This window comes from Moschus berezovskii, chromosome 27, assembly GCF_049115385.1.
Source record: "Moschus berezovskii isolate FMDL1 chromosome 27, NW_MosBer_1.0, whole genome shotgun sequence".
Taxonomy (NCBI): domain Eukaryota; kingdom Metazoa; phylum Chordata; class Mammalia; order Artiodactyla; family Moschidae; genus Moschus; species Moschus berezovskii.
This window is the reverse complement of record NC_142486.1, coordinates 34,802,608-34,828,530: the sequence shown is the minus strand read 5'-3', so window position 1 is coordinate 34,828,530 and position 25,923 is coordinate 34,802,608. Positions and strand designations below refer to the sequence as shown.

Here is a 25,923-nt window from a genome sequence, read left to right as displayed (position 1 = left end):
GGCCGCGACGCGAGGACGACGGGCGCGCGGGGGGTGGGGCCGCGCCTGCGCAGACCGCCCCGCCATGGCGGCCTCCTGAGCGCCGTGGTGAGAGGCGCGGGTGTAACTTCGGGCTGCGGCTGGCGGCGGGTAAGCCCTTTGGAGGAGCGGCGACACGGGAAAGGATGCAGGGGACCTCTTGGCACCGAACCTGGCCTTGAAGCGTGGGTTCCCCCACGGACTTGAAGCCTGGGTCCCCAGTCAGCCTCAGTTTCCCTAAGCCAGGATGTTGAGGGGAGGAGTCCATGCCTGCTTGTGGGTTCCCGTCTGGGGTCCAAGCAGCCCCCTGGGTTTCGGATTAGGAAGGGACGACGATGCTGGAGCTGTGACTGCTGATTGAGAGGACATGGTTAGCCCGTCGACTGGAGCCCTCAGAGACGGCATGACAGAGGGAGCCAAGAGCCCCAAGGACCGAGGACCCTGGAGCCCCCGACTCTGCCCCGCGCCGTGGCCGGCGCCAAGTCTCAGGCCCCCAGCCCTGGGCCTCGGCTCCGGAATCACGCCCAGTTCCCGGTCATTGATGCCCCTGTCACACCTGGCAGAGAGAGAGAGAGCCTGGGAGGCAGGCGGGTGGTTCAAACCCCGCAGATCCCGGCAAACTGCTTTTACCGGGCAGCCCTGATAGGGTTAGGATGACAGCCTCGGCATCTGGCCCCCGTAGCCTAGGAGAACCAAGAACACTTGTCAACAACTCCTGTGAGATGAATCTGCAGCACGAAGGAGGGAGCGGAGGTCCCATCTGCAGTTGGGGTGTCCTTTCCCTCCTCCCCAGTCAGGAGAAGGGACTGAAGCCTATCCAGCCCCAAAATTCCCAGACCGACTGTGAGTCAGCTGTTCCTAAGTAGAGAAACTGGTTATTGCCTTTTCCCATCTTCCAGCACATCCTTTAATAATTACTCTTATCAATGCTATAATGATGAAAGTGAAAGTGTGAGTCACTCAGTCGTGTCTGACTCTGCAACCCCATGGGTTCCTCTGTCCATAGATTTCTCCAGGGAAGAATACTGCAGTGGGTAGCCACTCCCTTCAGGGGATCTTCCCGACCCAGGGATCAAACCCTGGTCTCTTCTCTCTCCTGCACAGCAGGCAGGTTCTTCACCAGCTGAGGCACCGGGGAAGTTGGGCACTTACTATATATTGAACCCTGAAAGTGATCGTTGTCTCATTTAATGCTCACATAGACCCAGTCACGAGTCCAAGGTGGCCCTGTAATTCCCAGAGATCTGGTTCTAGGAAAAGCCCCTTAAAGGGAATTCCCTTTACCTAGTACTCCATTGCAGAGTGTTTCCTGGAAGGCCGGGGCAGGCTGGATTTCAAACTAGAAATTTCAATGAGTCTACGCTCATACCACCTGAAGCTAAGCAGGGTCGGGCCTGGTTAGCACTTGGATGGGAGAAATTTCAACTGCAGTTTTAAGAATACAAACATTTTTTTGTGTATATTTAAAAGTATTGGTGTATAACTGCAGTGTTATATCTTTCAGTCCTCAGGGAACGAAATCTGCCTTTAAAACAATTGGTCATGGTTGGCCTACACTGTGTTTAGACTGGATCCTCTTCGTGGATCCATCCTAATTTTTCCAGTCCTCATTGTTTGAGGGCTTTTGCCTGTGAGGCAACAACCCTCCCTACCCACCCACCCCCCAGCATTTCTCCCCTATCACTTTCATTGACACCATGAAATCTTGCATCCATTTATCAGATTCACAGCTTCACCTCACAACCCACTTACTTTGTGCTGGCTTATCGTATCAGATAGAAAAGCCAGCGTGGAGTGACTCTTTTATAGAAAACGTTTGTGTTGGTACTTTTGCTTCCCTGTGGCAAGTGCTTAAATGTAGGAACTCCAGTTATGTGGACTCAGATTATAGACTGTGGCTTATGACGATCCCATTTTTCAATTGAAGGAATGGAGGCTCAAGAGGTTTCATGACATTTGTGGGGCACACCGCTAGTGGACACATATACCCAGGTAGGAGTGGTTCCTGTAGGGGGTCAGGGATTGTGGCAGGTTTGTGTCAAACACCTGAAACCAACCTCATGACAAGAAAATTGGGGGGTTTATTAACAATTGCTGTGCACCAAGTGCTTGACACACACCCTCCACATCCTGCTGCCACCCAGCCCTGCGAGCTGAGAATATAGCTGAAGAAACTGGTCCAGAGAGGTGAAGTAATTTTCTCAGGGTCACACAGTGAGGAGGTTGGAAACCAGATTTAGCACCTGCTCCGCCCAGCATCACAGCCCTAGGCTCTGTCCACGTGTTGCTGCTGTTTGACACTCTTTGATGAGGTGGAACATTTGGGTGGAGGAAGAGCCTTCCTCTTTTTGTTTCTTTTTTTTTGGCCACGCCTAATGGCATGTGGGATCTTAGTTCCCTGACCAGGAATCAAACTCACCCCCTGCATTAGAAGTGCAGAGTCTTACCTCTGGACTGCCAGAGAAGTCCCAAGCCTTCCTGTTTTGTTTTGTTTTTCCCACATTTTAGAAAAGTTTATTTGTGTGTGTGTATGTTGGTTTCTGCCAAACATCAACATGGATAAGCCATCGGTATACTTATGTCCCCTCCCTCTTGAAGCTCCCTCCACCTCCCGCCTCATCCCACCCCTCTAGGTTGTTACAGAGCCCCAGTTTGAGTTCCCTGAGTCATACAGCAATGCCCATCAGCTATCTGTTTTACATATGGCAGTGTCACCCTTTCCCTCCTCCCCCCGACACTCCCCCCACCGCCCTGCCGTGTCCGTAAGTCTGTGCTCTCTGTCTTTGTCTCCACTGCTGCCCTGCAAATAATTTCATCAGCACCGTCTTTCTAGATTCCATGCATATGCATTAGTATATGATTTTTTTTTCTGACTTCACTATATAATAGGCTCTAGGTTCATCCACCTCCTTAGAACTGACTCAAATGTGTTTATTTTTATGGCTGAGTAGTATTCCATTGGCTATATGTACCACAACTTCTTTATCCACTCATCTGTCACTGGCCATCTAGATTGCTTCCATGTTCTAGCTATTGTAAATAGCGCTGCAGTGAACATCGGGGTACATGTGTCTTTTTCAGTTTTGGTTTCCTCAGGGTATATGCCTAGGAATGGGATTGCTGGGTCGTGTGGTTTTATTTCTAGTTTTTTAAGGAATCTCCAAACTGTCTTCCATAGTCCAAGCCTTCTTGTTTTTAACCACTTTGCCTCCAGCATGATTTTCCAAATTTCAGTTATTGCTGGGTCACCTTGATAATTTTTCAAAACCTATATATCACCTGTACAATGATTCCTTTAGTTGATTTTGCTTTAAATCCACTAAGATTTTTAAAGTTTAAAAAGAAGATTTTAAAACAAATGATACATGGGCAGCTGGAGTCAATTTCTAGGAATTATAGGGAAAAAAACTGCTATGTCAGACGTGTAAATTGTGATTAAATACTGCTTTAGGGAAAACTAGCTGCCAGAGACGATTGGGTGACTAATGGAGAAAACTGACCGTGAACTGGGTTTTAAATGATATAAAGGAATTCTTAGTTATCTTAGGTCTGCTAATGGTCTTTTGGTTATGTAGGAGCATGTTCTTACGAGACAGACATGCTGAAGAATGTCATGATGTCTGGAAGGTGCTAAGTTCAGGGGAGAAAAAAAACACCTAGATTGATTGATCACACATGACAGTGTGAATGATCATTGAATCTAAGCAGTGGATATATGGCTGTTTATTACACTGTGCCCTCAACTTGCTAGTATTTTAAATTCTTCATAATGAAAAGGTTGGAAAAAATAAAACGGGTAGGAAAACTGTTTTCAGTATAAATGGAAATTTGGATCCCTTGCCATAAATAAAAGGTTACTATGAAAGTCAACACAGTGCAAAACAGAGTAACAGTTCTGTTTATTATCTTGCCAGGGCTCTGAGACTCTCCTGCAGGATTACGAGAGGATTGAAAAAAGAAGTCTTTCTCCCAGGGTGGCCGGGAGCGCTCTGCCCCCTGGTTGGGTCGTTCACACCGCTCCCCCCTGGGAGCTGCTGTCTGAGGACTTGCTCTCACCCCTCAGGTGCTGCCGTCCATGGTCACTGTGGAGCCCGGGCCATGGTCACCGGCTCCCGCACCCGCCATGGACGAGATCACCTTCAGAAGCGACACCGTGCTGTCAGACGTCCACCTGTACACCCCGAACCAGCGGCACCTCATGGTGCGGCTGAACGGCATGGGGCAGCCAGGTAAGGTGCCCACGGCCCCCGAGCCCACTGTGTTTTCTGCGTCCTCACAGAAAGGACGGGGAGGACTGGCTTGTCTGACTTACCCTCGCACCACTTTTTAGGAGCCCCTGTCTCACAGAGCAAGCCCCCCAGCTTTCCCAAGCACCTGCCGTGTGCCAGGCCTGATGCAATGCTGGGAAAGTGGAAGGAATGGGCTAAACTCTGCCCTCGGGAGCCCACGGACCAGTTGGGGAGACGTGGCCCTCTACCAGGCTGACTTCTCCCACCAGGGCTCCCTGCTTTTCTTCCCACACACCCTCCCCCACTCCTCTAGCCCAAGGGATCTTTTCTTTCTTTCTTTTTAATATTTACTTTTATTTAATTATTTGGCTATGCCAAGTCTAAGTTGTAGCACACAGGATCTTTGCTCTTCTTTGCCACATGAGGGACCTAGTTCCCTGACCAGGGATCGAACCGGGACCCTCTGCACTCAGAGTGCAGAATCTTAGCCGCTGGATCACGAAGGAAGTGCCCCAGGGGATCTTTTGAAAAATACAGATCACACCATCGCCCAGATTCAGACCCTCCGGTGGCTTCGCATGCTCTCAGAATGAAACCAGAGTCCTCACCTTCACCTTTGAGGCCCGGCCGGGCCCCAGCCCAAGTGTCCACACCTCTCTCTCCCGCCTCTCTCCCACCATCAATGCCCAGCAGCCACTTCCAGGTCCTTTCTGTCCCTCATACCAGGCACACACCTTCCTCTCTGAGTCCCTTTGCACCTGCTCTTCACTCTGCCCAGAACATTCTCCCCTCCCAAGACCTCTCTGGCCACCCTCCCCAGCTCCTGTCACCCTGTATTTGTTTATTGCTCTGTCACAATTAGTCACTCTCCCTTTCCCTCGTGTCCCGGTTTGGATTCTAGGATTCATGAAACTGGCTCAGGACAGATGAGCTACTTGCCCTGGGGGTCAGACAGCAGGGGCGGGGAGGACTCTGGCCCAGGACTGCCCACTCAAGTCCTGGCACCCCCTATCTCCAGCCTGACACCATACTCTTACTGATAGCTGTCCCGGTGATTCTCTGGGCCCCAGGTGGAGAGGGACCCGGCATCCAGCTGGCCCTTTTCTTTTCCACCGTGGTTTATTATGTGACCGTGAACGTAGTTCCCTCTGCCATGCAGTGTGTGGTAGGACCTTGTCGTTTGTCTCCCCCACCCACCCAGCCTTTGAAACTCTTTCCAGGTGGAAACTGAGGAAAGGAAATACAGAAGGAGACAGTGTAGAAATACTCTACTTTGTTTCGCTTTCAGTCTTCCTGTCCCAGTTCAAGCTTCTGTGGGACCGAGACCCTCAGACTGACTCAGGGGCCGAGGGTGGCGATCACACAGAGGGGACCCCTCTCGCCGGCGCCGTCTGCAGCCACGTGGGGGCCTCCCTCCAGGCGGGGCCCGGCACCACCACCCCAGAGGGGTTGGCAGCCCAGCTGGACGAGGACGGGGACTTGGATGTTGTGAGAAGACCTAGGGCTGCCTCCGCCTCCGAGCCCCCGGGGCCTCTGAGAGACAAGGTACATCCCACGATTCTAACGCAGGAGGAGGACGACGTCCTGGGAGACGAAGCCCCAGAGAGCAGCCCCTACAGCGTCATCAAAATAGGTAAATAAAGGACCGTTCACCTGCCGCCAGGGCAGCGCCACAGTGGGTCAGGGCACACGACCCCCTGAGCGTGCACCAGTCCAGGCATCGCAGGGCGGGCCAGGGCAGCGGGACCCGAGCACGGACACTGGAGCCCGCCAGGGAACGTGCCAAAACGTGGTCTGATCCCCCTCCTGCTCCAGGCTCCTCAGTGGCTCCCATTGCCCTCCAGACACAGTCTGTGTGCTCAGCTTAGCTCTGCCCACCTCCCCGGCCTCAGTTCCCACCACCGCCCACCCTCTCACCTTCCTCGCGCTTCCTCACCGCCATCCCTGAGGGCCTGCCCCGCCCCTGCTCCCCTGGCCGACACGCTCCCGGTTGTCGTAGCCCGAGTCCCAGCTCGGCAGTCAGTTGCTCCAGAAGCCTGCTGCCACCTGCACCAGCATTCTGAGCCCACGCAGCTGCCCGGCTGTGGGTCAGGGTTGTCAGTGGATGACTTGGGAAGCAGGGAGCCCTGGCAGATTCCAGAGCTAGATCAGGGCAGAGGAAGACAAAGAGGAAAGTAGGTCCATAGTCAACCTGGGGGAGCGGGTGGCCGATCAGATGGCCCCGGGGGTAAGAGCTAGAAGCTGGGGGGCAGTGCGGATGCAACAGCAGGAGAGGTGGGACAGAAGGGGGTCTCAGCGGGCCCTCAGGCAGGGCCCAGAGCATCCACACCTGCCCCGGGTCAGGGCAGAGGGCAATGGCGGAGCAGGGATTTTGATCTCTGGAAATGCCAGGAGTGGAAAGTGGCAGGACAGGGAGTAAGCCAGTAGTGATGAGGCACCTGTTGTGTTTTGATGTCCACCTTCATCACCTCATGTGGTCTTCACAGCCCCTCTAGGACGTGTTTCAGATGAGGAAGTGACAGGTTCAAGGCCGTGCAGTTTGGGGCCAGTAAGGGAGGTTCTGAACCCATGTGGGCCATCTCCACGGCCAGGGCTCCGGCCACCCCAGCCCTGCTCGTCTGCAGGGAGGAGCTCTGATTTGAATCTGTTCATTGAGATCCAGAGTCCAGATGGTACCTGAGGTCCCAGGTGAAGGCCTCCCTCGATACTGGCCCAGGTCAGGGGCGTGGGGTCCACTGGACTCTCTCAAAAACCCTAATAGAACAGCCACTCTGATTGATAGCAGCCCGGTCAGCGGTCCAGCAGACAGTGACCGAATGCCTGCAGGTTCCCGGCCGGCTGGTTCTAGATCACCTGGTGGGGACCCTTCTCTGTTTTCTGTGGCTTGTCTCTAGTCCCTATGGCCTTCCCAGGGATGAGTAATCCCATTTTACAGAGGAGGGAACTGAGGCTCAGAGAGGTTGAGGAACCTCGTCAGTGTGAACCTTGACTCGCACTGGGTGTGTCCGACACCACCACCCATGTTCCCTACCCACGTCGTGTGATCGGAACATTGGAAAGTTCTGTTGTCAAAAATCCAACATTTATTTGTGGACCAGCTAGGAATTCACAGACACAAGGTTCCAAGTAAATTATGAGCATTTCCCCCATTTTATAGATAAAGAACTGGAACCCAAAGAGAACGTAGAAGAGGCAGGGCTGGAACATGGACTGTCGGATCTCGAGTCACTTGCCTTTTCCATTGTCCTGTGACTCAGGCAAGTACTTTAACCTCAGAGCTCAGTTTCTTCTTCTGTGAAATGGGTGTAATCTCCCCTGGTTGTAAGGAACAGAGGGAGCTGGCCCACATAGAGCTCTTAGCACAGTGCCTGGCTCATAGTAGGCGCTCAATAAACATGAGCTGCCATTGGTTTTCATTCCTGGGGACCAAGCTGAGTGCGGAGAAGGGAGATGGCTGAGGAGGAGAGTCTGGGTTCCCACAGGTCTGGAGACCGTCCTGACGGGCCGGGTACCCCTCAGACACTGAGACTATTTGCCTCACCCCCTTTGCTAACCCTGGGGTTTCTCCTGGGGCTTCCCAGGTGGCTCAGTGGTAAAGAATCTGCCTGCCAATGCAGGAGACTCAGGTTCGATCCCTGGATCAGGAAGATGCCCTGGAGGAGGAAATGGCAACCCATTTCAGTATTCTTGCCTGGAAAATCCCATGGACAGAGGAGCCTGGCGGGCAACAGTCCATGGGGTCACAAAGATTTGGGTACAACTGAGCGACTGAGCACGCATGAAAGGTTCTCAGGCTAGGCTTTTATGCTCTTATGAGGCCACTGGGATTGTTTAAGTATAAACTGGCTTTCCCATGAAGCAGGAGGTCCCCACCCTTGACCCTGGTTAGGGAGGCCTTTGAGCCCACAAATGAGGTGATGTTATTTCTGCATCTTGTGAAGGAGCAAACCACGGCTCTGGTGCTGAGAAGGTCGATGGCTCATACCACCAGCCAGATCCGTGACCGAGCCTGGGTCACCCTTGGGTCTGTGAGCTCAGTCCACGTTGCTGCTGAAGGGAAGCCAAGCACTCCTTAAATGCAGCCGGAGGCAAAACTTAAGTCCACGGGACCTCTGGGAGAAAAGACCAGGCTCAGACTACCGAGATCCCCGTGGGAGGGTGCGCCTGGATTGGCCAGGCAGACTGGAAGGAGGCTAAGAAAGATGGGATGAGACCCCTCTGCGGGGGGACCTGAGTCATGGCAGGGACAGTGGGCCAGGGACAGTGCAGGGGCTGCAGAGACTGGGGAGGAGGTGGGGTGGGGTCTTTGGACTGAAGGTCCAAGGCAGCTGGAGAAGAGAGCCCCCCGGGAAGGCCTCTTCTCACATACACTCACTCAAACACACACTCACCCCTGCAGCCTTGCTGTGTCTGCTCCCACCCTGCTCCCTGTTCCTGGTTTGATGTGAGTCAAGCTGCCCTGCTGTGCATGTGTTCTGGTATTTGATTTGCTGGCCGTCACCGTCTCGCTTCAAGATGCAAGAGCCAGTTCTTCTCTAACAGGAAAAATGTTTGCTGTCACTCTTCTTGATCTCATAGTTCTGTGCTCCATCCCAACCCCAGTAACTGGTACTAGATTGTGTTCTGTGTTTGAGAATACTTCAAGTAGAGTGTGGGGTATGTTTTTGTGGTTAAGTTGGGCCAAGTCCTCTTGTGACTGGTGTGTCCAGGCTTCAGTGATCTGAAGGAGAGGAATGCTCATCCCGCCCTGGAGGCTAGCGGATGACTGCGTGGCCTGTGTTTCTGCTGCTGTTTACAACGCCCACCTCCAGCCCCCGTCCCACCATGTCGGTCACCTCCCCGCACCCCGTCTGTGTTCTGTCCATCCCTGTTTTCACGGTGGCCCTTTCTCTCTTGGTTTCCGGCCCCTCCAGAGCACACCATGGCCACCCCCCTGGAGGATGTTGGCAAGCAGGTGGGTAGGTCCCGTCCACTCCCCGTGGCCCTGCAGGGTCTCTTGATTTTCTCCGGTCACCCGCCGTCCCTGCCCCCTCTCCCCTCCAGGTGTGGCGGGGTGCCCTGCTCCTGGCAGACTACATCCTGTTCCAGCGAGACCTCTTCCAGGGTCGCACAGTGCTGGAGCTTGGGGCGGGCACCGGACTGGCCAGCATCATCGCGGCCACCATGGCGCAGACCGTGTATTGTACAGGTAATGCCCCGCCATCCCAGGCTGGGGGGAGCGTTCTCTTCACAAAGGGTATGCTGACTGGATTAAAAAAACGGAGGGAAGGAGACTGGGAATCCAACCTTGACAGCTCTTGATTCTGCCCTTCTCCCAGGCTGGTTTTCTCCACTCTCCGTTGTTTTCCCAGCAACTCCAGCAGGTTCAGGACCAGCAGCTTGGCTGGTACCTCAGTTCACACCTCCTCAAGAGAGTAAACATCTCAGAAATCAGGAACAATGTGCCTCTACTAAGGCTTAAAGATGGGCTTCCTAGGTGGCACTAGTGGTAAAGAACCCACCTGCCAACGCAGGAGACATGAGAAAGACAGGTTCAATCCCTGGGTCAGGAAGATCCCCTGGAGGAGAGACCGGCAACCCACTCCAGTATTCTTGCCTAGAGAATCCCCATGGACAGAGGAGTCTGGTGGGCTACAGGTGCAGAGTTGAATATGACTGAAGTGACAGTGCAAGACTTCAGTTCAGTTCAGTCGCTCAGTTGTGTCCGATTCTTTGTGACCCCATGAACCGCAGCATACCAGGCCTCCCTGTCCATCACCAACTGCTGGAGCTTACCCAAACTCATGTCCATTGAGTCGGTGATGCCATCCAACCAGTTCATCCTCTGTCATCCCCTTCTCCCACCCTCAATCTTTCCCAGCATCAGGGTCTTTTCAAATGAGTCAGCTCTTCGCATCAAGTGGCCGAAGTATTGGAGTTTCAGCTTTAGCATCAGTCCTTCCAGTGAACACTCAGGACTGATCTCCTTTAAGATGGACTGGTTGGATCTCCTTGCAGTCCAGCGGACTCTCAAGAGTCTCCTGCAACACCACAGGCTTAAAGACAGTTGATTATTTTTTTTCCTGATTATGGAAATCTTGCCTGCTCTCTTTGGAAAATTTGTAGAACAGCAAATAAATTTCCTCCTAATTTCACAGTCCCCAGATAGTGTCGTCAGCGTGCAGGCCACTGCACACCAGACATGGGAGACCTTGGTGAATGAGCAGAGCAATCACTGTGTGCAGGAAGCTTCGGAGTCTTATTTTTTAACCGTGTAAATTATTTTTTACAATCTTTTCCTTTGTGTGTACATGCTCCGAAAACTTAGATCACACTATATATATTCAGTGCCTTATCCTGTCAAAAATGTCAGAAAGTAGAAAGCATATTTCCCATTGTCATTAAAAGTTACTTATAAATAACTTTTAATGGCTGACTCATGTCAATGTATGGCCAAAACCACTACAATATTGTAAAGAAATTAGCCTCCAATTAAAATAAATTAATTTCTAAAAATTAACTTTTAATGATCAAGCAATATTTCATCCCTTTTCTCTCTTTTTTTTTTTAACCATTCTCCTATTGCTGGACATTTTGGCTGTTTTCATTTGGTATGGTTTTTTGGTTTGTTTTTTTTTTTTTGCTTTTCTTTTGCACTGCAACCAGTACCTTTGTGCATCTTCGGTTGATAATCCTTAAACCAGATTCCTGACAGTGAGTGGGACCTTTCTTAAGCTTTTGATGTAAGTGTGTTAGTCACTCAGTCATATCTGACTCTGCCACCCCATGGACTATAGGCTCCTATTCCAGGCTCCTCTGTCCATGGGATTCTCCAGACAAGAATACTGGAGTGGGTTGCCATGCCCTCTTCCAGGGGATCTTCCCAACCCAGGGATCAAACCTGGTCTCCTGCATTGCAGGCAGATTCTTTACCGTCTGAGCCACCAGGGAAGCCTGTACTTACTGTTAATGTACTTAATGATTGCTTTTTAAAAGTTCTATTTTGAAATAATACTAGATTCACACAAAAGTTGCTAGAACAGCACAGAAAGTGCCATGCACCCTCCGCCCAGCTCCCACCATGATAACATCAGGGATCACACCCACAAACTGACCCAGGGCACTACTACCAGCTACGCTCCAGACTTGGCCAGGGTGCTTTCTCAGGGACAGTCTACCAGTTTGTAAGAAAGTAAGATCTCAGCAGGCGATTATTGTTAATGTTATTATTTTTTAAATCTTTAATAGCCGCTAGGCAGAAAGTGGTGTCTGCTGACACGCGTTGTGTTTCATCAGATTCTTAGTTTATGCTCCCGTGGCCCCCATCTTTTGCGTCCGGGCTGAGGAAGGGGAAGCCTGGGAGGCAGGCGTCCTGCTCAGATACCCTGCGTCAGCCACTGGTCAGGAGTCTGCAGCGAGGCCACTCTGTGGCTAGTTAGGTGTAAATGGCCAGTGAACTTCACAGTCAAGCCACCAGGCAGCACCCGAGGGCTGTGCTCATGCCTGGAGCCTGATAGCAGCATCCCATCCCTTAGTGATTATCTTCCCCTTGAGAGGGCATGCATACAGGCAACGTATTACAGTCAGTAAGGCCTCTTTGTGAGCGCCAGCACCTGCAAGCTCACAGCGACCCCAGGCGGCCTGTCACCATCCCCTCTTTCCACACGGGAGGGGCTGAGGTCAGGTGGCTGGCCCACGGTCACCCGGGGAGCCCCCTCAGGGCCAACCAAGGGGTGGAGGGTGGAGGCAGCCCCAGGGCTCTGGGTCTGCCACCCCCATTCAGTCAGCACTGCTCTCGAATCTGCTTGGCACGTTAGAATCCCACATGAGATGTTTTGACAAAAGTACCATAAAGGCTTAAAAACTGCTGACCCGGTCCTGTACTGCCAGGCACATCCCTCAGTGTTCTCTGTTCCCAGAGCCCCAGGAGGAGGGACAGGGCTTTCCGTGACCCCCACCCCCATCACCTCGCGCTCTGCATGGTCCCTGGGTAGAGATAGTGGTCCAGTCCCAGGGAGGTCTGGGGTGGGGGACGGCAGCGGGTACTCCATGGCTTCAGGGAGCCAAGGAAAAACAGTCACCAGGCTTCCTGTGCCCTCCACATGCTTGCTCTCCTGATTGAAAGTTAATTTTGGCAAAGCACTTTCCTGGCCCCCCTCCAGGGCTCACTGAGCTACAACTCAGTTCTGCTCAAGTGGCAGGAACCCCTGCCTGGTCAGAGCAGCAGGCAGGTGAGGAAACGCGATGGTGGCGACAGTGAGTTGGGCCCTGGGGCGTGGCCGTCAGCCTGCCTGATGCTGCTCTGTCCCCACCAGTCACATCCAGACGCCTTCCTGGCTCATCCATCTTCTGGGGCATCAAAGAGCGAGCCTCGATTTGGAGTCAGAGACGCTTGGGTGCAGACTTTCTGATGGTCTAAGGATCCGCTAAGGATCCTGCCAGTGCAGGGGACATGGGTTCGATCCCTGGTCTGGGAAGATCCTACGTGCTGCAGAGCAGCTAAGCCCCAGGCACCACAGCTGCTGAGCCCGTGCTCTAGAGGTACTGGGTTCTACTCCCAGCCCCGGCTCCACCCAACCATATGACTCTGCCCCGGCCACTTGGTCTGTGACGGGACCGTGATGCCAGCTCAGGGTCATTAGAAAGGTCAAGGGTGGACTCGGGAAGGGTGTGCATGTTTCATGAGCTCTGAAGATGCTGGGAGCTCTCATCCCTCCTCTCTGGAATGCAGAGTCTGCCCCACGAGGACAATCTTCTTCTCTAAGGAAGAGATCATGAGAAGGAGCCTTAAGGTGAACATACTTCATTTTGGCATAAAACACAGGAGGAACATTGGTTTCCATTTTGCATGTCTCTGTCGCCGGGCCGTGGACAGGAGCTCTCTGCAGGCAGGAGCACGGAGGTGAAGGGCCGTCATGGCCGGCGCTTCATGGCTGCCCTCTGTCTCCCCAGATGTCGGTGCAGACCTCTTGGCCATGTGCCAGCGAAACATCACGCTCAACAGCCACCTGCTCGCCTCTGGAGGTGAGGCCTGGTGGGTCCCCGCCCGGGAGGGGGCCTTCTCTGTCTGGCAGGTGGGACAGATACCCAGAACCAGAGCACCATGAGGCGGGGTCCTGCCTGCACCCGTGGACGCCCCAGACAGTGGAGGGAGCGGGTGCCCTGGCCTCGTGTCCCTGCAGGTGCGCAATGGCTCTGTCCTCCTCCTGTCTGCCCACGCCTCTGCTGAGGTCCACCTCTGCCCTCTCCTCCCCGCAGGCTACGGGGCCCCCACCGAGTCTCCCCAGCTCCTTGTCTGACAGCTTCCCTTCCTGCTGAGCATCTTCCAGGGGCAAAGTCTGAGCTCCTCTGGCTCCAGACCCCCTGCTCTGGCCCAACCAGCTCCTGCCCCCTCTCCTGACAGCCGCACCATCCAGCCCTGCGGCCAGTAAGCCACAGACTCACCCCACATGCCCTTCCTGTTGCCCGGGGTGCCCTCTTGCCCCATCGGCCTGACCACCCGAAAGAGGAAGTGCCGCCTATACACACCCCTTCCTCACACAGCCGGGGGGATTTCCAGACTCGGACAGGGTCAGCCAGTCCCACAGGGTTCAGACCCTTCAGAGATCTCCCGTTGCTCTTGGAGCAGAGACCCAGCTCCTTCGCTCATCTGGATCCTGTGGGGTCTGGTCCCTGCCCATTGGCAGTCCCTACCCTACCTCCACTCCAGACATCCTGGCCTGGCTAGAGACTTGGTGCCCTCACGGCCTTTGTTTGGCTCTTTCCTCCTGTCTGTTTCCCTTCCCTCTGCCTCAGTTCCTAATCGGGCTCAGGCCTCCAGGCAAGGTCACAGTCCCCTCCAGACTCCCCTTTTCACCCTGAGCCATTGTGTTTGGACATCTGTTCGTGTGACTAGTTGATAGGCATCTGCCGTTCCACTAGAGCACGCAGTCCTGAGGGCCCCATCTGTGGTGGACCCTCTGTGTCATGTTTGTTGAGCGCCCAGGGCAGAGCAGGCCCGGAAGGGAGGAGCATGTATAAAACACCTCCTTCTGGAAGCCCTCCCTGACACCCCATGCACACGAGAGCCCCTCCTCCCATGCGCCTGGCACGTCCTTTTCATATCAGTGTCTGCCACCTGCCAGTCTCCTGGGACAGGGACGTGCCTCATGAGACTGCTCCCTGGGCCGGCACCAGGCCTGACGCTTAACATGAAAAGCACAGGATGGGGGACTTCCCTGATGGTCCAGTGGTTACTACTACACACTTCCACTGCTGGGGCCCCAAGTTCAGTCCTCAGTCAGGAAACCAAAATCCCGCAAGCCACACAGCGTGACCAAAAAAATGTGGGACGGGTGGGTCGTGAGGTGAAGTGTGAGGTTCATCTTCCCTAACTGTGCTCAGAGTTTGGGGGATTCCACTTGCGTTTTGTTTTGCAGGCGGTGTGGTTAAGGTCAAGGAACTGGACTGGCTGAGAGACGACCTCTGCACGGGTGTGTGGCCGCCTCACTCGGGTCCCCGTTCGCTCGTTTCTCCTCGTGCCAACTCGAGGCCATCTGCCCTGTGGCCTTGACTGACCAGCAGGGTCCTGTGTCCACTGGCCGATGAGTGACAGCTGTCCACCTTGCTGCCGCATGTCAGGCGCCCCACACTTGTTCTGTCATTCGGACTCACAGCATCACCGTCCCGTCTGTCCTGTAGTCCCTGGGTCACAGGGGAAGACGGGTGCTCAGGTTCGGTGCCTGCCCGGGGTCACAGGGACCGGCCGGGCAGGGTGTGAACCCAAGTCTGTGGGACTCCAAGGCTGAGACCATTTGCCTGCAGGAGTCAGCTTGTGGAGGTTCAGGGTCCGCTGGGCGGGGGAGATTGCTAAATTTTGCTTTTTAAGTTTCTTGTACAGACTAATTCACACTCACGCCCTTGCTCTTTTTCTTTGTACAAGAACTTTTCCTGCCAGACGTGGGGTGAGGAAAACCGTTGTTGTTGAGTGCACCCAGTGCATTTGAGGTCCCTCGGTCTCCCTGATGGTCCTGTGAGGGAAGCCTTGTCAGGCCCATCCTAGCGTGCACACTGCAGACCAGAGCGGTGAAGCACCTCACACAGCGAGTCCGCGGGGCCAAGAGTGCCGTGGACGGAGGGGCAGCCCCTGTTCTGTTCAGGCTGCTGGCCGAGGCAGCAGGTCCAGCCCCTGGTGGCTGAGGCAGGTCCGGCAGAACCTCCTGCTGGGATTCGGGGCGGTGCCCACTGCACCCAGCCTCACCCACCCCGGTTTCTTCTCCTAAAGCTTACTGCAGTCCATCTCGGTGAGAACTGGCGGCCCACAGAGCAAGGGCTGAGCCCACGGTGTCCTTCCACTTTCACAGACCCCGAGGTCCCCTTCAGCTGGTCCGAGGAGGACATCTCCCACCTGTACGGCCACACCACCATCCTGCTGGCGGCTGAAGGTGAGGGCGCCTCCGCCTCACCGCACGTGGTCCTCGGGGGGTGGTCCTCAGGGGTGGCCTCCCACCACGGCTCCTGCCGCTTCCCTTCTGAGCTGCGACTGTTAGGTCCATACAGATTCCGTCCAGGGGGCCTTGGGATCCGCTAAGGGATCCTTCTCCCTGACATTTGCCTGTTTTCTTCCCCTCAGTGTTTTACGACGACGACCTAACTGATGCTGTGTTTAAAACCCTCTCCCGACTGGCCCACAAGCTCAAGAATGCCTGCACCGCCATCCTTTCGGTGGAGAAGAGGTGAGCTCCGCACGGGCCAGGCCACCCTCGCCTCCTAGATGCATCTGTCCGTGTCGTCCGCGTCCCTTCCTCATCCAGCACCTGGTGTCCCTGACACACGCAGCCCCATGTGACCCCCACTCAGCAGCGTTGCAGGCGCCGCCCCCATCACACAGCCACAGGGAGGAGGCTGAGAGCTCTGGGGACCCGTCCAGACCCCACCGGGCAGTGGGCGTCCCAGAGCCCGGATGTGTGGCCACTGCGCTCGCCACGGTGCTGCCCGTCTGTGCCCCCGGGCCCCCGTCTTCACCGGCTGCATTCACAGCCCCTCTAGGGCATTTCCCCCAGGGCGTCCTGACATGCTAGAGCTCCCATTGCGGGAGTGACCCTCAGGGTGGAGGCAGCGCGGGTCCCTCTACACACATTTTCCTCTAATTCATAAGCTAGCCTACAGCTCTCCTGAAGACAGTTTAGAATCAATAGCAAAAATCAAAACCGAGCAGACTGACTGACCCAGCAGTTCAGCTTCTAGAACTGGCCCTGTGTCAGTGATCACAGCCAGACGCAGAGCCATCCAGTCAGGCACGGCTGCTCCAGCAGCTTTTACACGAGGCCCAAAACGCCTGCTTGCTTGGTCCCCGTGACCTGTGGCACCTCATGGACCCGATCACTTGATTTGAACTTAACACCTGCCCCTCCCCTCTGAGCCCCGTCCTGCAGGGGTAAGTGGAGGTGGCCATTGACCCTCCTCCCGGGCTTCCTGCTCAGCACGCCGAGGCACTCGCTTAAAATCCTGTGGGATGGGAGGGACCGAAAGCGCTGGGGGTGACAGCAGCGTGCTCTGCTTGTGCACAGGCTGAACTTCACGCTGAGGCACCTGGATGTCACGTGCGAGGCCTATGACCACTTCCGTGGGTGGCTGCGGCGGCTGGAGGGGCTGGCGGGTGGGCGCCTGCGCTTCGCGGTGGAGCCCGTGGACGCCTCGTTCCCGCAGCTCCTGGTGTACGAGCGCATCCAGCAGCTGGTAGGTGCATGTGGCAGCTCCGGGTCTGGGCAAGGCCACGGGCCGGGGGCGCAGGAGGTGATGAGCCAGCGTCCGGGTTGGGCCCAGCGTGAGCTCTCCCCACTGATCGCTGCGCTGGGCCCTCCAGGTCTGCAGGGCCCGCTGGGAATGGTCACCCAGCGTTAGGGCACGTCCTTTCCCCGTGGGCAGACTCCAGGGGAAGCCAGCAGGCGGAGGAGGGGGCACTTGGTTGGCAACGTCTTCACTGTGAAAGTATGTGGCCTCGCTGGCTAGGGGGATGGGTCTGACGGCCCAGGGCCCGTTTAACTGTGGCAGGCAGGGTCCTCACATGGGCTTCTGAGCAGTCACCCTGATGACAGGCGCCAGGTGCTGGCTGCCCCCGGCCCAGGCAAGGTGAGTTCCCTCGGGAAATGGCAGCTGTGTGTGCTCAGTCCCTTAGTCGTGTCTGCCTCTGTGTGACCCCATGAACTGTAGCCCACCAGGCTCCTCTGACCTTGGGATTCTTCAGGTAAGAGTACTGCAGATGGTAGCCTTTCCCTTCTCCTTCAGATCCTGACCCAGCGATCGAACCCAGGTCTCCCGCATTGCAGGCAGATTCTTTACCAGGGAAGCCAGGGTTAACCCTACAGACACATTGCTTCTTAGGACAGTTTTAAAACCAGCACTGGGGAAAAATTTGGAAAGTCTAAAATCCCCTTAAAAATCCCTTAAAATGCCCAGGAGCTGAATTCATAGAAGTCCCAAGGGCTTTCGTTCCCTTGGCCCCTTGTCTGCAGCCGCCCTTTCTCTGGGCCTGCGAAGACCAGGCCTAGCTCCCAGGAGGAGGGTCCTGCCCGGCTCCCCCTCGGTCTGTCCCCGCCAGCAAGCACACCGCTGGGCGCGCTGCTCCCAGAAGCAGGAGCTGTGAGACCTGCTGCCGTCCTGGCCCTTAGAGCACGGGGCAGCCTCAGCCTCAGAGCTGAGCCAGGACTCAGCACGCAGCTCCTCCACGGAAGATCCCAGAGCCACCAGAGGGGGCGCCTGCTCTCCCAGTAGCTTCCACCCTGCCCAGTGTTCGCCTCTTGTTGGGGCTTCTCTTTTGCCAGTTTACATCCCTTTGTGAAACTAAAGTCTCGTTTGCTCACCTGGGAATCTGTCCCTCCATTTGCTGCAGGAACTCTGGAAGATCTTTGTGGAACCAGTAACGGACCCCATCATGTCTGTAGACACAGCTTCTCAACCATTCTCGTGACATTTCTAATAAAATTGAAAACTCACAAAGTCTTGTGCTTGAGAATTTTATCATTGATTTTTTTATCATTTAAAAAATATGGTAAATGGATCTTCTATGACCCAACACTGTTTTAACTCTTCATAACCAAAATCAGGGGTGTTCTGAGCAGACGTAAAAGCCGCCCCCTGGCTGCCCAGGGTCCGGGCCCCATAGCCATCTGCCTCCTGGGCGTTTCCCTTCCTCAGCCTGGGCTGGACCCCCTCCCCTCTTCTCTCCACTGTGCGGCAGCTGCACAGGTGTCTGTCTGTCTGGGCTTTAACCTGCTTCCCTGGGCCTCTGCTGCATCTCCCCCCCACCTTGTCATCTCCGCTCCTCCCACCACCTCTCTCCCTCCTTCTCTCTCCTGCTTTCCAGTTTGAGTCCCACCTTTCCTCCCTGTGGTCCTCTCTCCCCACCCCCTTGATGCTACTGCACACTTACCACCACCCTCCCTGGGTGAGCACGGCCCGGCCCCTGATGCCCCTCCAGCTCCAGCCCAGCCACCCCTGCCCACGTCACTGCCCCCCAAGCACAGGTCCCATTTCTATCCTGACGCGGTGGGCCAGGCTTCTCAGGTCTGGATTCATTTCATTTTCCCAACCACTCTAGTTAAGTCAGCAGCCTGGTTAGACCAACCCATTTAATGGTTAAGAAGACTAAGGCTGTTGAAGGGGAAAAGTCTTTGTGAAGTCAGAGACCTGTTTGTCTTACTCACCAATACATTCCTGCCGTCTGACCCTGGCCCAGAGCAGGGGCTCAGTACCTTTTATGGAATTAATTGTTCAGAGGAATTATTGCTTAGAATGGTGTTTTTCAATCGTGGGTGCTCCTGCTTCTAGGGGCATTTGGCTAAGTTTGGAAACATTTTGGGTTGTCACATCTTGGGGAGATGGGTGCCCCCGGCCAAGGAGGCTGCTAAACATCCCATACCACAGGACAGCCCCCACAGCAAAGAGCAATCTAGCCCAAAAATGGTAGTGGTGCCGAGGCGGAGAAACCGTGACCTGGAAGAAGAGGATCAGCTACTTTAGGAAAGAAAAATGGGCCTCGGTTGAACCTGCCATGAAGGTGATGCGGAAGAATGAGTCTCAGCCCTTCCCATGGGGAGTGGAAGGAGATGTACACACACCATCTTTAAATCTTACAAAGACCTTGAGAGACAGAAGGATCCCTATTTTAAATGTGAGAAATCTGAAGTTCAGAGAGGTTAAGCGACGTGCCCACCACCACACAGCTACCGTGTGGCAGAGTCCTGCTCCCAGCCCAGGCCTGTGCTCGCCCCTCATCCCCAGTGTGGTCCCCAGACCAGCAGCCCTGGCAGTGCCATCTCCTGGGAGCCTGTTAGACATGGAGCAGCAAGCCCAGCCCAGACCCAAGTCAGCCCTGCATTCTGACAAGACCCCGGGTGATGTATGAACACAGGGGTTTGAGAAGCCTAGCCTTTGAGATCTTCCCCTTTTCCAAGGTTCCTATATACAAAAAAACTTCCCTGATTGTTAATCGGTTATACCCCAATATAAAATGCTTTTTGAGTATTAAAAAAATTAAAATTGTAAAAAAAAAAAAAGCCAACAACTTCCCTGATTGACTTGCCATAATCAAGCAGAACAGCAGGTCAAGACAGGATTCATTTATATTTTGATATGGATTTCTGATGTAATTCCACAGTGATAAGAGAACAGACTCTGTATAATTTCAATACCTTTAGACCATGAAGTTTTTGCACCTTGTTTTATGTCCCTGGATATGTTCCAGTGTCTCCTGGTTTACAGTCTATGGGAACTTGAATAGAATTTGTATCTTACTGTTGTGTGAAAATTGTATAAATGTTGATTATGTTGAATTGGTTCACGGTGATTTTCAGGTCTACTGTATCCTACTTTTCTGTCTATTCTAATAATTTTTGAGAGTTTGATACTGAAACTCCAACTAAAAATCTTAATTTATCTGCTTGCTACTGCTGCTGCTAAGTCACTTCAGTCGTGTCCGACTCTGTGTGACCCCACAGACGGAAGCCCACCAGGCTCCCCCGTCCCTGGGATTCTCCAGGCAATAACACTGGAGTGGGCTGCCATTTCCTTCTCCAATGTGTGAAAGTGAAAAGTGAAAGTGAAGTCGCTCAGTCGTGTCCAACCCTTAGCGACCCCATGGACTGCAGCCTACCAGGCTCCTCCATCCATGGGATTTTCTAGGCAAGAGTACTGGAGTGGCTTGCCATTGCCTTCTCTGTAATTTATCTGCTTAAATAATTGTAATATATAGTGGAGCTATATGTAACTTGAAGGGGAAATAACCTCTTGATGAAAGTGAAAGAGGAGAGTGAAAAGGCCAGCTTAAAACTCAGTCTTTAAAAAACTAAGATCATGGCATCCAGTCCTATCACTTCATGGCGAATAGAAGGGGAAAAGGTGGAAGCAGTAACAGACTTCCTCTTCATAGGCTCTAAAATCACTGTGGATGGTGACTGCAGCCATGAAATCCGAAGACGACTGCTTCTTGAAAGGAAAGCTATGGCAAACCTAAAAAGCAAAGACATCACTTTGCTGACAAAAGTCCATCTAGTCAAAACTATGGTCTTTACGGTAGTCATGTATGGATGTGACAGTTGGACCACAAAGAAGGCAGAGCACCAAAGAATTGATGCTTTTGAATTGTGGTGTTGGAGAAGACTCTTGAAAGTCCCTTGGACTGCAAAGAGATCCAACCAGTCAATCCTAAAGGAAATCAACCCTGACTATTCATTGGAAGGACCATTGCTGAGGCTGAAGCTCCAATCCTTTGGCCACCTGATGTGAAGAGCTGATTTCACTGGAAAAGACCCTGCTGCTGGGAAAGATTGAAGGTGGGAGAAGAAGGGGACGACAGAGGATGAGATGGTTGGATGGCATCACTGATTCAATAGACATTAACTTTGGCAAACCTGGGGAGATGGTGAGGGATCAGGAGGCCCGACGTGCTGCAGTCCATGGGGTCGCAAAGAGTTGGACACAACTTGGCGACAGAACAATGATTTTCATCATTTAAAAAAGGGAAAAGAAAGACAGGATTTATTAATAATAAGTGTTCAAAACAGAGTCCCACCGGTGACTTTCCCAGTACTCCTGGGGACAAACCTATCAAGGTAATTGACACCAAGCGATAGAGTTGTCATGCCTTTCACCTGCTGCATCAGGGGACATGCTTTTATGTGCAACCACTCGGCCTGAAAGCTTCCTCTAAGTAGAGCCTGGAATTAATCTTGATTCACTATAATTCAAAGCATCATCAGATTTTCACTCCTCAGAGTCAAAATGCACCCTTATCACCATGTTTTACAGCTTTGCTTGAGCTTCTGGAAGTGCCTATTTGGCAGTGATATTTCAGAGTCATCAGACCATCGAGATGTTGTCTAGGGTAGGGAATTAATCCAGGCCATTGGACTCAATTTTTTTTCACATATTCTAAAATTTTCAGAAGATATACAGCCCAGGGAGGGGACTTGATGGTTCAAGCCTGCCTGGGAAATATTTGGTAAAATCAACAAACAGGAATGATATGGGCCCAGCACTTCTCAAATTCTATGTATGCAAATCAACCAGGGTTTTAACAGACACAGCTTCTCAGTCCGGAGTGGGGCTCCATGCTGCAATTTAACAGGCCCTCAGGTGATGCTGGTGCTTCTGGTCAAGGGACCACAGATCATCCCTGGAACTGGGTTCAGTCCTAGCTCTGCCATGGACCAGCCAGGTGACCTTGGACAAACGACCTCGTCTCTCTGAGCCTCAGCTTCCTCATCTGTAAAATGGTAAGACTCCCCGTCTTCATGGAGTTACTGCAAAGGTGCTATTAGGTAAGCCGAGGAAGATGCACCAGAAGACTTCCCCGGTGGTCCAGTGGCTGAGAATTCGCCTTGCAGTGCAGGGGACACACATTCGATCCCTGATCAGGAAACTAAGATCCCGCATGTCCTGGACCAACTAAGCCCAAATGCCACAACTGCTGAGCCTGAGCGCCACAGCTAGAGTTGTTCCCATATGATACAATTCCACATGCCAAAACTGAGACCTGACACACTTGAATAAATAATTAAATATATATATTTTTAATTTTTTAAAAAAGATGAACCGGAGAAGTTTTCACTAGATGGCAGGTATTGGCCCAATGCAGACTTGTTGGGGTGGGAGCATTTTCAGTTTGTACACTGTGGCCTGCATGATTTAGTCTGATTGTCATCCTCTCCTGCTGGATGGAATCACCAAGAGCCGTCTCTTCCTATCTGTGTCAGTAAAAGGGGTCCTGGGAATTCCCTGCCATCCCAGTGGCTAAGACTCCGTGCTTTCACTGCCGTGACCCGGGTTCGGTCCCTGGTGGGAGAACTAAGATCCTGAAAAACGAACTGTGCGGCCAGAAGAAAAAAAAAAATCCAGACACAATAGCTGGACAGAGAGCAAGTCTGAAGAGTCACATTATATAGACCTGCCTAAAATCCCAGGCTCCATGTTATCCACCAAAGTCACTTTGGAGGACTTGGGTGGCCTTTAGAGGAGGGACAGGCAAGTCACCCTCGACCCCACTGGTAGGGGAACCCGCTTCCTGGGGAAACGACCTTGGGGTCCAGGTATCTCATATAGCAGCAGTGGCCCCCAGCCTTTTTGGCACCAGGGACAGGTTCCATGGAACAAAATTTTTCCACAGACAGGCAGTGGGCAAGGGGTGGGGGCTTAGATGGTTTGGGGGTGAATCAAGTACATGACATTTGTTGTGCACTTTATATTTCTGTTATGATTACATCAGCTCCCCCTGAGATCATCAGGCATTAGATCCCGGAGGTCGGGGACCCCTGTCATACATTGTGGAGCTGAAGTGGGATGTCGTGTCTGCCCAGCTGTGGTGAGACCCTCGTGTGTGGGGCTGACCATGCACTGGCAAGCCGATCCTGGCCCTCTGTGACTCTGGCATAAAGCTCCTTACAGGAGCCCCAGCTCGCTGGTCTCTATGTCAAGGTGACCCTTAGGCATCTGGGCGCTCAACTGCAGCAGCTGTCCGGGGCACCCCGGCACTGGTCTCCCGAGGGGATGACGGCGCTGCGCATGCTGTGTTCCCTGCCCCACAGCCCTCTAGAAAGCTACACAAGGGTGGTATTAGATCTCAGGAGTGTGACTACAGGGTCAAAACCACCTCAGCCACTAGACCAGCGCACGGGCTCAGGTGCTGAGCAGGCGGTCACCCCACGGATGAGGGAAGAAGGCAGCAGTTCACCCCTGGTCCCAGCAAGAACCTGGGAGAGACCCCTCATTCAGAGCCATTTCCCATCTGGCATAGTGGTACAGTGCCCGAAAGGCAGTATCTGTCAGGACTTGCGGATCTGACCTTGATTAGTGATTCTGCCCCCAAACACTGGATGGTTTTGAAATCTGCGAACTTTGAAATGATGTTGTGGTCTCCGTCTCTCTCTCTGGCTTCCCTGGTGGCTCAGCAGTAAAGAATCCACCTGCAATGCAGGAGACACAGGTTCAATTCCTGGGTCGGGAAGATCACCTGGAAGAGGGCATAGCAACCCACTCCAGACTTCTGGCCTGGAGAATCCCATGGACAGAGGAGCCTGGTGGGCTACATACAGTCCAAAGGGCTGCAAAGAGTCAGACACAACTGAACAACTAAGCATGCATACACACAAGGTCTCTCTACCAGCAGACTGAGAAATCAACCTGATGGCTTTGTGCATTTTAACCCTCTGTTAAAACCACAGATTTCCCTGGTGGCCCAGTGGCTAAGACTTTGAACTCCCAATGCCGGGGGAGTGGGATGGGGGGTCAGGTTTAATCCCTGGTCAGGGAGCTAGATCCCACATGCCGCAACTAAGGGTCTGCATGCCATAACTAAAGATCTAGCATGCTGCAAAAAAGACCCAGCACAGCCAAATAAAATATACCACACAGGGCAAGTTCAGCCCCTCAGACCAAAAAGAGACCCGTGTGCTTGGGTGACGGGAGAAGCCCTAAATGCTCAGGCCTCTGTCCCCGCACCAGCACTCTTCTCATCAAAGCAGTCTGGCACCCGGTGACCGTGACTTCTGTGCTGATCAGAAAATGTTGACGGATGATTGGAAAGAGCATAGGAATCAGAGAAAGAAACAATCCCACCATTGATGATGATACCCATAGGAATAAACCATGACGTGCAGCGGACAAATGAATGAATGGGAAAAAATCAGGCTCTACTGGTTGATAGATGCCTGCTCCACATAGGTCTTGAGTTTGTTTCCCGTAGGGAAAGCTTGCTGATTTTAAACAGCAGAGTTACAATGATTAAAATCCGACTTTATTCTTAAGCTGCTCTCTGTATTATGTGTGTGCGTGTGTGTTGGTCACTCAGTCTTGTCTGACTCTTCGAGACCCCCATGGACTGTAGCCCACCAGGCTCCTCTGTCCAGGAAATTCTCCCAGCAAGAATACTGGAGTGGGTTGCCATTCCCTTCTCCAGGGGATCTTCCCGACCCAGAGATGGAACCCAGGTCTCCCACATTGCAGGCAGATTCTTTACAATCTGAGCCACCAGGGAAGCCTGCCCCATGTTGTAAAACCTTAATTAATCAGAACTCAACCCACTAAACTTGCTTCCCCATCACTTCCAAGGCTCAAGCCACTGGGAGTTAAGCATAATATGGGGACTTGAAAAAAGATCATAGCGCATAAGTCCCTAAACATCTGGGCAGTGAGGAGCCACCTAAAAAGATGGTGACCTCAGAGCATGAGAAAGCCTGAGACAGGACTTCCCTGGTGGTCCAGTGGTGAAGACTCCCCCTTCCAATGCAGGGGGCACGGGTTCAAGCCCTGGTAGGGGAATTAAGATCCCACATGCTGCAAGGTGCAGCCAAAATAAATAAAGAGAACCCTTTAAGTTAAAAAAAAAGTTAAGATTGTTTTTAAAAAAAACATGCTTTAGATAGATCAGGAGTTTAGGATGGACATGTACACACTGTTGTATTTATAATAGATGACAAGGACCTACTATATAGCACAGAGAAAGCTGCTCAATATTCTGTAACAACCTAAATGGGAAAAAGAATTTGAAAAATAATAGATGTACATATATGTGTAACTGAATCACTTTGCTGCACACCTGAAACCAATACAACATTGTTTTTTTAATAAACTTTTAAAAGTCATTAACACATATTGTTAAGAAGATGAGATGGTTGGATGGCACCATCGATTCCACAGACCTGAGTTTGAGCAAACCCCGGGAGATAGTGAAGGGGAAGCCTGGTGTGCTGCAGTTCACGGGGTTGCAAACAGTCAGATGCAACTGAGCGACTGACCAACAACAACACATATTGTTAATAAACTATGCTCCAATATTAAAAAAAAAAAAAAAGACCTGAGTAGACTGCTCCTCTGGAAGATTCGGATGAATGAATGAACCGCTTGGGAACCAGGGCTCCAGGGCCTCCCTGCTCAGCCCCATCCTGGGGTGACAAAGGAGTTCTGAAAGCTCCTTTTCTCCTCCCACCTCGCCTCCAAGCTGGCCCCTGAAGGCCTTTCGCCGCGAGGTGGCGCCCCAGCCTTATGAGTCGACAGCAGGAACTGCGGTTAGGAATCCAGGACACAGTCGTCTGTCCCCTTGGCCACTGGCAGCCTCTCCCAAGCGGACCCCAAGTGTCACAGGGAGACTCTCTACCCAACCCACGCTACATTATCCGATGACGCATTAGTTCCGAGAGCGGCCAGAACCCAGCTAAGCCCATAC

General features: G+C 53.0%; 1 protein-coding gene across 5 annotated transcripts; it reads left to right on the top strand.

The window, feature by feature from the left end:
* The first annotated feature begins 1 nt into the window (after position 1).
* Positions 2-18,305, top strand: METTL22 (methyltransferase 22, Kin17 lysine). Of its 5 annotated transcripts, none has more exons than XM_055409447.2 (11): positions 2-129; positions 4,082-4,247; positions 5,536-5,880; positions 9,161-9,201; positions 9,291-9,435; positions 13,179-13,250; positions 14,645-14,698; positions 15,569-15,649; positions 15,838-15,940; positions 16,775-16,947; positions 18,097-18,305. In XM_055409447.2, the coding sequence occupies exons 2-11, from the start codon at positions 4,094-4,096 to the stop codon at positions 18,288-18,290; spliced, it is 1,362 nt and encodes a 453-aa protein (XP_055265422.2). In that variant the 5' UTR covers positions 2-129; positions 4,082-4,093; the 3' UTR covers positions 18,291-18,305. The 5 variants fall into 5 exon arrangements, with proteins under 5 accessions (XP_055265422.2, XP_055265425.1, XP_055265424.2 ...); XM_055409450.2 differs by having other exon boundaries at positions 16,775-16,943; positions 18,097-18,221; XM_055409448.2 differs by having other exon boundaries at positions 51-129; positions 3,933-4,247.
* Positions 18,306-25,923: the final 7,618 nt, after the last annotated feature.

What these genes read in the sequence shown, in the direction of transcription:
- METTL22 (XM_055409447.2), top strand. Translation starts at nt 4,094, where the DNA reads ATGGTCACTGTGGAGCCCGGGCCATGGTCACCGGCTCCCGCACCCGCC. An exon ending in GAACGGCATGGGGCAGCCAG is followed by an intron (nt 4,248 to 5,535) that starts GTAAGGTGCCCA and finishes TTTCGCTTTCAG; the next exon opens with TCTTCCTGTCCCAGTTCAAG. An exon ending in GAGAGACGACCTCTGCACGG is followed by an intron (nt 14,699 to 15,568) that starts GTGTGTGGCCGC and finishes CCACTTTCACAG; the next exon opens with ACCCCGAGGTCCCCTTCAGC.